This window comes from Phaethon aethereus (genome assembly GCF_964289735.1).
Source record: "Phaethon aethereus genome assembly, chromosome: Z".
NCBI classification, from domain to species: domain Eukaryota; kingdom Metazoa; phylum Chordata; class Aves; order Phaethontiformes; family Phaethontidae; genus Phaethon; species Phaethon aethereus.
This window is the reverse complement of record NC_138577.1, coordinates 30,125,818-30,137,682: the sequence shown is the minus strand read 5'-3', so window position 1 is coordinate 30,137,682 and position 11,865 is coordinate 30,125,818. Positions and strand designations below refer to the sequence as shown.

At 41.1% G+C, this 11,865-nt stretch overlaps 1 protein-coding gene across 1 annotated transcript; it reads left to right on the top strand.

Moving 5' to 3' along the window:
- Positions 1-5,545: 5,545 nt before the first annotated feature.
- On the top strand, positions 5,546-10,794 carry TMEM171 (transmembrane protein 171; the record flags this gene model as incomplete). The annotated part of the gene is made up of 3 exons (XM_082013537.1): positions 5,546-6,176; positions 7,901-8,042; positions 10,578-10,794. 3 exons carry the CDS (start codon positions 5,546-5,548, stop codon positions 10,792-10,794), a joined length of 990 nt encoding a protein of 329 aa, XP_081869663.1.
- Positions 10,795-11,865: the final 1,071 nt, after the last annotated feature.

The window sequence follows — 11,865 nt, the reverse complement described above, 5'->3', positions numbered from 1 at the left end:
GCATGAGGGATATACCATGGGGTGCTGCTTTTCCCCAGATGGAGTAGAGCTTAATGGCATGTCCATGAGTTGGCTGTGGTTTAATGCCCCAGGCGAACCTCAAGAAACTGGGACAAGAAGGCTTTGGGCAGTTTTTGGAGTCCTGCATCTTCCTGATGGTCACAGTTGTATCCTCTCAAATGTCTGCAAGTCTCTTTGCCTGTGCCTTTTGAGGTACATCAGCCCCATGGGACAGACCTTCTTAGAACTTGCCAGAAATTGCTCTTATTTTGTGTTAGCTGTTTGAAGAAAGCCTGCTCTGGCTTTAACTGTGTCCGTCTACCTTCTCCTCCATCCTTCTGCAGGTACTCTGGAAAATAGGAGCTGCTTTGTCCCAGCTCTTGTGTGCCACCAGTGTGTCATGTAAAAAGCATCCCACATGCATGGGACCCTTCGGAGCCCATTGAATCTGCGTGCTCTCCTAGTTGCCTGCATGGCATCCAAGCAGTGGGTTACCAAACTGTGCTTTACAAGCTCCTCTGTGTGTCCAGAAACCTTTTTAGGGTCTTTACAGCCAACCGTGGCATCAGGACTCTTCCCTGCCAAAGTCAGTGGGTTACATTTGTGGACCAGCTTTTACTCTTAGCTGTTTTCTTTTTGTAGTCAACAGGGATAATAGTTGGCAGCTTGTTCACAGGGTGCAGTTCTGTCTGGCTCAGGTCAGAATGGCTGACTGCTGGTTTGTGGTGGGAAGGATCCCTGGTGCACATATGCCAGGAGACTGGCAGGAGTTATCCCATTTTCTGGAAATGCCTACCGCAGCTTCTTTCCAGCACTTCTCCAGACATTGACTCCTGCCCCACCTGCAATGGTTGTAAATAACAGCAAGCGTTACCCTTCTCATACTGTGAGCTGAAAAATAATTTTTGTCAACCCATATGGGCAAAGTTTCCTTCTGTGGCATCCACTCCCTGCTTAGGGGTCTTTTCACACAGCATCTAAATCTTGGAAATCTTTTATTTCTAATCTGATTTCTGATATAGGGTATTAGAGTTCTGTGCTCTGTGAGATGAGAGTGTTGTCAGGCACTAATTAGAGACTGCATACACAAGAGGTCAAATCGGATATATTTGGCATCTCAAAACTTGTTAGTGCTTGTAGTCTTAATGTTGCTTGAAGTGGAAAACTGGAAGTACATCCTGTCAGGCCTTTCCCTCTAGTTCTTCGTATAAGTGATTAAAAATACCATGGTGAGGAAAGAGTGTGGGGGTGAAAAGTGGGAAACTCCAACTGACTAGTTTAACCAGCTGTGCTCATAGACAGGTGCTTCTGCTGAATGTCAAGTTAAGAGTTCAATCCAGGGGGGAAACTGTGATATGAAAAAGAACAGAAAATGACATGGGTACAGAGGCAGACATGAATGGAGGAGGAAATTATATATAGGGAGTGAGAGGAAGTGGAAAGCCATTCCACTTCAATGTTTTGACCTGAACATTTGAACATAACTACGAGTAAATTAGATTTAACTTCCATGTCTTGACATGAAAGTTAAACTGAATGAAGTTGGGAGAACTTTTCCTTCCAGGTAGCTTTTCCTATCAGGGGTTATGGTTTCATTTGACACCTGTGAAGGAAAAAAAAAAGATTTTTTTAAAAATTCCTATAATGGCGGTGGCAACTTCCCAGTAACAGTTCAAAAATTGGAAGTATGGAAAACTCTGGAAAAGGATGGCTTGCAACTTCTAATGGGGTTTCCATTGTGGACTACAACTGACAGGGTATTGTAGTTTTTGAAATAACAGCACAGACTGGGCTTGATCCTTCTGCATTAAATGATTTGGGTGCTTTTGCAAGTGAAAGAGCAGGAACAGGGCCTATTCTGGGAAACATAAAACAGAGGGACAGCAGTGCTTTAATTCTTCCAATGCTTTTTTCTTTTAATCCTTAGTTCCTGGATTAATATGACTGCATGAGGCTATCAAATTTCATATGAATAAAAGGGACTAAATTTATATCCCTGGTGTTTGCAATACGAATACTGAAATATGAACTCTGAAGGTTCAAACTGAAAGCAACAAGTCCCAGTTTCATCATTAAAACCTGTATTTTAAAATCCTTGGAATTGTCCATAATGTGAAAGTTGTATTACAAATGTTACACAGAAAAACGACAAAAAAATCATGATGTTATTTCCTGTTCTGTATACCTGGCATGGGCCAGACATAGAAAAGGGTAAAGCACGATATCATTTAAGTTAAGCTCATAACCAGACTTCCTTTACAAGCTATTTTTCCAATTCCCTCTTCCTTCATACTTAACTGCCTCCACACTACTGGATTTTGTTCTAGCAGTTTCTGACCTGGTATTTCCATGCCTGCTTTCAGACTTGGGATCAATATGAAGGAAAAATTCCTTTATGTCAATATGCCTATGGAGATATCAACTAATGGAAGCATTTCAAGCACAGAGTCAATATAGGGCTCGTTCCTTTCTTAAAATACTTCTTGAAACACAAGAAATAAAGCATAATCTTGCATTGGGTTTTCTATTAAAATTCAGTGGTAGCATAAATGAAAATTAGTCCTCCCTTGGATTTTGCAGCATAAAATCTGTTGCTTTCATCTTCAAAGCCACAACAGACTGTTCTGAATGTTCTGTCTTTTGTGGCCTGAAACAATTAAGAAAATATGCACATGCTTCATTTCTAATGTGTGTTTTAACTTAATCTCGTAACAACAAGATTGGTGGAAGAGAAGCAGGCGCTGTGTTGGAGTAACGAGAACAAATCTCCAGATTTTTCTTTTTAAGAGCTAACCATTTGAATTTTTTTCTTTCACATTATTTCCTTTTGTCCTAATTTACTTGTACTTATGTCCATATTTTCTTCCCTAGAGGAAACTGTGAAGAAGGGATTCAGAGTTCTCTCTAATTATAGTGTATTGCTGTTACAATGGTTAATGTGCCTCAGCAGAAAAGTATCTCAAGACAGTTTTGTCTGAAACCAGGCTTTGCTGGTTTGGTTTTTCTTGTATTTCAGAGGCCCTTTACTCAGTTTTGTGCATTTGTTGGTAGGTCAGTAAACCTGAGCCACCTCTGATCAGTTATGAAAATGGGGTGAACTTCTAGGTGTGAAGGAGCATATGCAGTTACGAGAAACAATTTTATCAACTTAGGAGATCAGTGAAATCGAGGAAGAAGGAGTGACCAACCTAATCCATTTTCTCTGCTCAAATGTAGAGCCTTCAAACTGACTCCAGCTTATGCAGTATTGAAAGTGTGCTTGGTTAAAGGTCTTCAGTTTGAACTCTATCAGAATTTCCTTTTTTTTTTTCATGAGCTACTGTCCTATCTTTAGTGCTCTTTATAACCATTTTTTTTTAGAATGAAGCTGTGACTCTTCCACCAAGGGAGCCTCAGTTAGCAGTTTTTCAGACCAATCTTAGTAGAGGGATAGGCTGAATTCATAGCAGTGAAGAAACGCTTAGAGACATGGCTTATGAATTAACTGACCACAGTAATGGCATGCATTAAGGGAGGTCCCTCAGTTTTGCTATTTGAGATAGCCAGCTGGGAGACTTTGTTGCTTCCTTCTTGCTGTGAGGTGCAGCCTGTTTCCTTGCCTGTCGAGTCTCGTCCTTATCATGCCTTTTACCTGCATGCTGCTCTCTGCCTCCTTCTGTGCTGCTGGGAGTTTGGTTGGATGTTCAGCAGTAAAACATCTAATAACTTCATCATTCATGTATCTGCTCAGCTGATTCTTTAATTGCGTCCTACTCTTACAAGTGGCTAAGTGACTTGATAGATTGCGTTGCATTGCAGACAGATAAATTGCGTATTTGAGTGACTCGTGGGTTTTATGGTTGTGTTTTCTTTTCATCCCCGTGGGGCACTGCAGTTACTGGGGAGTGATGCGAAACTTGTTGTGGCTGACACATGTTCAACAGTTTGCTTCCAGAAATCACATAATACTTTGTTTTCCTTGTGGAGTAACTGTTGTTGAGGTGTATGTAAGGAGGAGTCAATCTAACTTGACTTTTAGCTTCCAGTCATATGAATTAGTAGCAGGGCAGTGGAAGCTGGTAGAGGAAAGGCAGAAGGTTAACTGACAAACAGCAGTAACTAAGCTGATTCCCTGCTTCCATCTGTGCAAACTCCTCCAGTCCCTATATATTCTTCCTGATATGTACAAGTCTTAGGTGAAGTTGTGTGTTACGGGAAACAGCTAGTGAGGGGAAGAGGGCAGTGTTTAAAACACTGCAATATGAGCATGCTTAAGTACCTCCTTAAGGTATAGCTTAAGGAAAGGATATAACTTTCTGATGATCCATCCAGACATTATTTTCCATAGTCTCAAATTTAACTTGGTTTCAGGTTGTCTTTTGATGGATGGTAGCCACTTGGACCAAGATCACTGTCGTTGCTAGTTACTGTGGTATGGAGTACAGGTGTCCATCTGAGCCCTGCTGGCCAGAGTGTTAAAGCAACACAAACTTCCTTGTGGGTAATGGGAGAAATATTTTTTTTTCTAGAGCTCACTGAATGGCACTCTGTCCTAACTTGCAGTCAGGCTTTCCCTGCCCAAGTTTGTCCACATCCAGCAGGTTTGTCATCCATACTACCATGTGGACTGTTATTGGCCTCAGTGCTGGTTTCTGTTTTCTTGTGGTTTACTTCTAAATCTAAACTCCTGTGGGCTCAGAAGCCTTCTGGGAGCCAACTATTTATTTTTAAAGTTTGGAGCCCAGACAGAGGATTCGGGAGTAGCGGAAGCTGAATGGAAGTGTGGGAGCGGTATGCTTACCAACTCTAACTATGGAGTCGGTGAGACTTGAAGTACTGTGTCTTTAGTATGGCTTTGTTCTTTTTTTGTCTTTTCAGAACAGAACCAAAAATCTTCTGTGTAGTTGCTCTTGTATCTGTATAGGACAGGAAGCTGATTTAAGGAGACAAATGGAAAGGTCTTTATTGCCTGTGTAAGGAGAAGCAATATTCATATACTCTGAAAAGGTATGTATTAGAAGATATACTTGGTAAAGAGTCCAATAGTTGGCAGTACTCATTTGCATTAAGGTTCTTTCTCTCAAGAGCCATGACTTCCTGCCATTCACTACAAAAATTTCCCTTAGCTTTCTGTTCTTAAGGGGAGACTAGCCTATCCTTGTTCCCAAGATTCAACCTTTGAATATGATGTTCTAGCTAATCATAAGACTGTGTATCTAAAGAAACAACTCATTTAGCTGTGCAAGAGCAATTACAGTTGTTTTCAGGCTAACTGTAAAGCAAGTTCTGTCTTTTCATTGGCATTCAGCGGCAGCAAACTTAGGCCCTTTAATCCATAATGGGGAGATACTACAAAGAAAATACACCAAGAGTATGCAATATAGGCTGAGTAGCAAATGCAGAAGTTATTATAATATAGCTAGTCCCACTGTTTGGGTTTTTTCTTCTTTTGATTTGTGTATTTTCATGTTCACAGGTCTGCTGTAGTTTTCTGCCACTTAATGCTAACAAGGAAAAAAAAAACACCAAAAAACCCAACTCATCTGCTTGGGGAGATTCTGTTGTAATGTATCCAGTGGCTGTCCCTGTACCAGGAGGTGAAGGAAGTAATGGACAACATGAGAAATTTATTTTTTTCCTTTTTGTTTTTGGAGCTGTGTTGCTCTGTGCTGGATTCCTGCTTTCAGTCTTTATTCTCCAGTCATGCCCATCTGGAACCTTCAGTGACTGTAACGAAGTCCTTAAGGCTGCTGGGCCCGTGCTGGCTGTAACTGGACTGGTTTGTGTTTTACTGGCACGATCAAGGGCCAGGCTGTATATAAGACAAAGACAATTGCAAAATGAGCAGGTGTACAGCCTTGTTTTTTGTCATGGGAGCTGTCAGTTTGCCCAGTTTCTCATATTTGGATTCTTGTTTTTAACTAGTGGAATGCTAATTAGCATCCTGGGCATTTGGGTTCCTGGCTGCAGCAATGGCTGGCACAGCATACAGCTCAATCACACTGGCAGTTCTGATGTGGACCTCCAGGGCTGTGGATTCCTGTCACTTCAAATCATGGGACCTCTGATTGTGCTCACTGGGTTGTGTTTCTTTGTGATAGCTCATGTTAAAAAGAAACAAAACTTAAATCTCAACCAAGAATCTTGTGAAAGTGAAGAACATCCTCAGAGCCCTGAATCTTTTCAGGTTACAGTAGGTGGGTAAATAATGTGTGAACTTTACATTTGAGAATTAGTAGGGTGGTTTTTTTCCACTAACTATTTACCTCTGAATATTACTCATTTGAGCTCTAAGCATGTCCATTCTGGCATGTCACACCAGCCAAAACAAATGTTGCTTTGTCTTGTATGTTTTCTGTATGGTCAGTTCAGTTACCTTTCCCTCAGACAACCTCTCCTTTAGCATAAAAAGAAAGGTATAACTGGGCAAAAGAAGCCACATAATCCAACACACATGAGTCCAATCCCACTTCCTTTCCCAAAGGGTATAGCTGACACTGCAAATCATAGGTCTAATGACTTCTGTGACTATATTTAAGACTTATTTTAGTCTTGACCTCAGACCCCTTAAACAGGAGAATCTGATTCATAGGCAGTGTATTGTTTTTTTAATCATGGCCACATCTTCCATCAGTCAGAGGTGTAACTGCAAGATACTTGTTACTAGTGCAGTATTTGAGTAAATGTGGTACGTTAGCAGGGAGTGCTCTGCTGCGTATAGCACTGCTTTTAATACCCCTTGAATACGTTCTATGCATAGATGATTCTGATAACTCTCTAGCTTTCAGAAAGGATTAATAAGTCAATCATAGTATTGCTTGACTGTCATCTGACTGAGTGGACTTGAAATTTATTATGCAAAACTTTTTTCCTTCTGCCTGTCAAACCAATCTACAGATCTGTAATCTGGTGATCCTCAGAAAATGTGAGGGTTTAACATCTGTCTTCCAGCCACCAGAATAAATCAAAGGATTGTAGAAAGGAATTCAGATTGTCTTTAAAGGCAAGAAAACAAAATTTATGGATTCCTTTTGTAATCCCATCAGGAGAAGTAAAACTGAAAGGCTGCAGGCTGAGATCTGGTTGGCATAGTGATGTTCTGGAACAGTGATGACTCGGCTAGAAAACACCCATCACCTCACTCAACATTTTTGGTGCTCCCTGACCTGTCCCTGCATACAAATTACAAAGGCAAAAAGGTGCCAGGCAGCTGTCAGTGTTCATATAAATCATGCAAGCTCAGTGACTGATACAAACTGTCTCTTTAAAACAAAATTTGAAACTCCTCAATTACTAAGTTGAAATTGGCAGAGATGCTGCACAGTACACTTGATAGTGAATTATGTATCAATAGCATTGTGGTACTAATGTTAATACTGTGCTTTCAGCTACAGGTAATTTAGTAGGGAAGCTGTCAAGGCACACAAAATCAGTCATCAGAACCATTAATGACTTGAATACTTTTGTTGTAACACTGCAGTAGATGTGGAGGAACCTAAACTGCTCTATTGTAGGTATATGAGGAAAACTGAATACTTGCTACCCTTAAAGTGAGCCAGCAGTAGCTGTGTGCTTTGCACTTCAGTTTCTGAAGACAGCCAACAGTGAAGAGGTTTGTGTCTCTTAGCTAGATAGAACACTCCCCCTCCCCAGCTCTATTTTCTAAATTAAATCTTCCATTTATGAATATGCTGCAGCTTTATTTTGGGATAATTTTGGTTTTGAATGTACCTCCAATGTACTTTAACGGCCCAGAATATAACAGTTCTGTATGTGGGATCATTGCACTTTATCTTAAAAGTTACAGAAGTGCGTATGGTGTGTGTATCACTCCAAAGACAGGTAATATCCCAGGATACAGTTAGAATAAACAGTGGTGTTCATTTTTTCACAGGTAGTAACTAGTGGTTTTTTTTCCTAGGTGATGCTGTAATGGTATTCCCACCTCCACCACCTCCTTATTTTGCTGACCCTGTGTCACCAGCTGTGACACATTGTCTTATGTCAAGTGGTTTGCCTACAAGTGAAAATCCTCCACCATACCACTCCATCTTCAGTGATGGGTAAGACTGTTTTCTTCTGTCTTTGGAGATCTGAGATGTTTCTCATGGTATCCAAGACCATGTTCTTAAATAATGACAGTGAATTAATTCTCAACTAGGCACTACAAAGTTGTCTAGTGCATCACTCAACTTACTTCAGATACCTTACTTGAAATGTCATTAAAATATCCTAGTATAAAAGCAGAATCACAAACCATGGAGTGTCCTCCATGAGGGTTGAATTTTTACCAGTTTATTATGACTTAAAAGAACTTAGAAAGTGAAAACAAAGCCTTAAATCAGTGGCCTTATATAAATACACTTAGATTAGATTTCTTCCACAGATTGTTCGAGAGAACATGCCCCTGACAGTAGTGCCCCAGTGGCATGATGTCCACACTTGCCAGATTTTAGGAGGTCCCTGTAGAACCAATGCATTAAGACCTTCATGACACCTATCCACAGGCCCTGTGGTTCATGTACATAGCACCTAGGGAAGGGAGACATTCAGTGTTTGGTTCCCACTGACTGAGGGCCAGCTTGAGGTTGATGACTTGTGCTGAGGGATGCAATGCCTAATAAACCCTAGCTACACACATAATTCATTCAGTCTGCAGTTTTTCCACTTAAATTGTTTCAGAGAGAGTACTTTTGCACAAAGCTGATGAGAATCTCTTGATTACTCAGTGTCCTAAACATCTGCCAATTCAGGATGATAAGCATAGATGTGGGGATGTGAGGATGTTGGGGTTGATCAAGCAAAAGTGCTTTCCAGAGAGCAATGGCTCTCATGACCAGGCACAAATAGTTGTGTGAAGAAACATTTTATTTTCTTCAATATAAAAGTCTTTGCCTGTTCTCAGATTGCAAGTGTGTAAAACGTGTGGATTATTGAATGGTGTGAAAGAATGCAAACAGCACATCCTGCACAGAAAAATTAAAAACAAAGCGGGGCGGGGGGGAATTGCAAAAAATTCTAGTTCCTTAGACTTCTTGTGGACTCTCCCTGCTGGTATATGTATGAGTTGACCTCTCTTTCCTTCACCCATCTACAAAATGCCCTGCAGCTGGATCAAGTGCTTCAACCCATGAATGTCCAGTTCTGGTGCTCCAAACTTTGTGATACCATCAACCTAATCATTGTTGATTGCCTGTCTGGACTTATATGTCTTGTGAACACATGTACACAAAGAGGCAGTTTGTAGCCCAGCTTGTTGGGGCTGTTTCTAGTGGAGTGGACAAAACACTTCAACCTTGAATGCAGGAACCCTGACCCCCTTTGGGTGCCCTAGCTGTTGCCCTTTCATGGAACGATCTTCCTCACAGAGACCATGTGAGTTGATACCACCTCTGGGTATTTCACTTGGTCATGCTGTCCCATGGCTCCACACTTGGTAGCAGCCACGGCATCTTGACTAGTGCAAATTGGTTCCCAAGCCCTTTCATGGAGGAGAAGCAGTGGCCTCGTTCCTCCTAACATAGTGCCATGGTTGAAGATCCCAAAGCTGGAAGGGAATACCTATTTCATATGTGCGTGGTTACTGCGCAAATATGATTTGCCTCTTCAGTCTATTCCCCCATCTTCTGTCAGCAAGTGCTGTGGTGAAGGCTGTGCTGGATAAGAAAGCTTGTAGGAAGCTGAGTCATGGTCTGATCACAGAAGTGATTGGGTTTTTCCTGCAGTCTGTTATATAGCGCTTCAGCATTTGTCTTGTAGTATGTTCTTTTCTCTCTCCTTTAAACACGTGCCCTCACACACCAGTAACAGCACTGAAGATGAGGTGACTATGCTCTGTGTTCCTGCTTTTCATGCAGTATTAGTGGGGGTACAGATGTATGCACAAAGGCAAGAGTCAGGTCTGGGAGCAAGTCAGGAGGAACAAGGAGTCCTTCCCTTTGCTTGAGAAGCAGCTGAAGCAATATGCTGAGGGGCAGCTCCAGGGAGAGATGAGCAGGGTACCAGAACCATGTGGGTGCAACCGGTGGGAATCCAGTTATGATGGTCGGAGGAGTGCAGTGAATACTTGGCTGCCCATCTTGACTGTCACTGGGATCTTAGCAGTCTGTTGCTCCAGCTCTGAGGAGGAGTGCTACTCCTTATGTCTGTCGTGGGTTGCTGGAAAGCTTAATAAAAGTTTCAAGTTGTCTTTCATCAAGATCTCAAATGGCTAAGGATTGTGATTTTTGTGATGCAGTTCTGTCTAGTAACTTTCATAAGGGAAGGGGACAAGAGTGTATGTGATAGACTACAAAAGGGAAGATGCATTAGGAGCTAAGGATCAGAAGAAGATTTAATATGGTTGTGAGATAACCCTGCCAGAAGCAGTTAATACCCATAAGCCAGGCTGTGACTGGTGGTGTGAAAGGTTAGAAGGCAGCTTGTTTGCCCTTCCCCTCTGAAGTAATAGAATTTTCATATGAGTCATAATGTAGCCCACAGTCCTTCAGGGATTTTTAGGGAGTGTGTGCTTACGTGTAATGTTTATGTAAGTCAAGTGGAATTTCACTCACTGTAGAGAAATGAGTTATGCTAATATGCAGTCTTCTGTTTTATAGAGCACAGCTTGCAGACGATGAAAGAACAGTTGCTGTTAGAGACTATGAAACTATATATACAATTTCTGGAAGCAGCTCACCTTCGGATATTTTACCGATGCTATACCTCCCCTCTGAATCACCTCCAAAATACGAAGAAAAAGCGTCAATGACAAATAATGAATATTCTCCATCTTCTTCATCTATTTCCTTAGCCACATCTGACACCAGCTCATAGAGGACTGTCAGCTAGACTTCATTTTAAAATCAAATTGTACACTCAGATTTACAATTTTTGCATTTATTTGCATTTTGTAATAAAAGCAACAATGTTGGCTGTGTCTAATTTTTCATGGAAAGCACAAGTGATTCATTTGGGTTTCAAGAAATACTAGATTATGCTGGGCTTCTGAGCAAGTAGTCTGAAGGTCTTCAGTTCTCGGCAAGAATGCTAAATCCTCATCTTGTTCTGTTACAGTTTCATCTCCTATTTTTAGTTGTTCTTTATATAATGGAGGCGCTAAGTAGAGACCAATTCTTTTGCTTATTCTAATTAAATCTGTTTGGAGCTTCAAAAAGGAAATAATTAGGAAGTGTTTTTATTTCTATTTTTATATTACTTTTGTGGAAAATACTTGTTTGCAAAATTACTGACTTTATATGTAGATGTATATGACATATATATACACACTCAGAGCATCACAAATAGGGATGTTTAAGATTGGGACCAAATATGTTATGGTGAACTTAAATGGTTACTTTTTGGTCTGCCTGGTAACAAACACTCCATAGCTTAATTTAGACCCTCTCTGGTCCTTATGTAATTATAATCCCTATGAAAATCAGTTTTAGCCAGCAGTTAAGAGCCCTAAGGCAACACTGAGGGTAGTTAATAGGCTAACAGTTTAACTGTGGTAATGCCTGATACCAGGGGGATTATACTGCTGTTCTGTATCATCATTCATGGTTTATGCAAGGAGTGCTTATTTTGTGAGAGTAAGCACCAGACAGCAGTGGTATCTTCCAGGTGCAGACGTTGCTTATGAGCAAATGCAACAGAGGGAGTTTCATGGAAATGCATGCAACAGGTGTTTTTAACTGACACAGCACTTGACAAACCCTTCAGAAATACAGCCCTCTTCGCTCCTCTGTCCCTGTGCAGCCCCTAAGTTCGCAGTAGCTGCCTGCCTTTAGCATGGGGTAGTGACAGGTTCTAGTTCTGTTTTGCGAACATTTGCGCCCATTCCCAAACTGAAGGATTTGCTTGCAGTAGATAAGGTTAATTGGCAAGAACTGAGTTGTTGCTGAC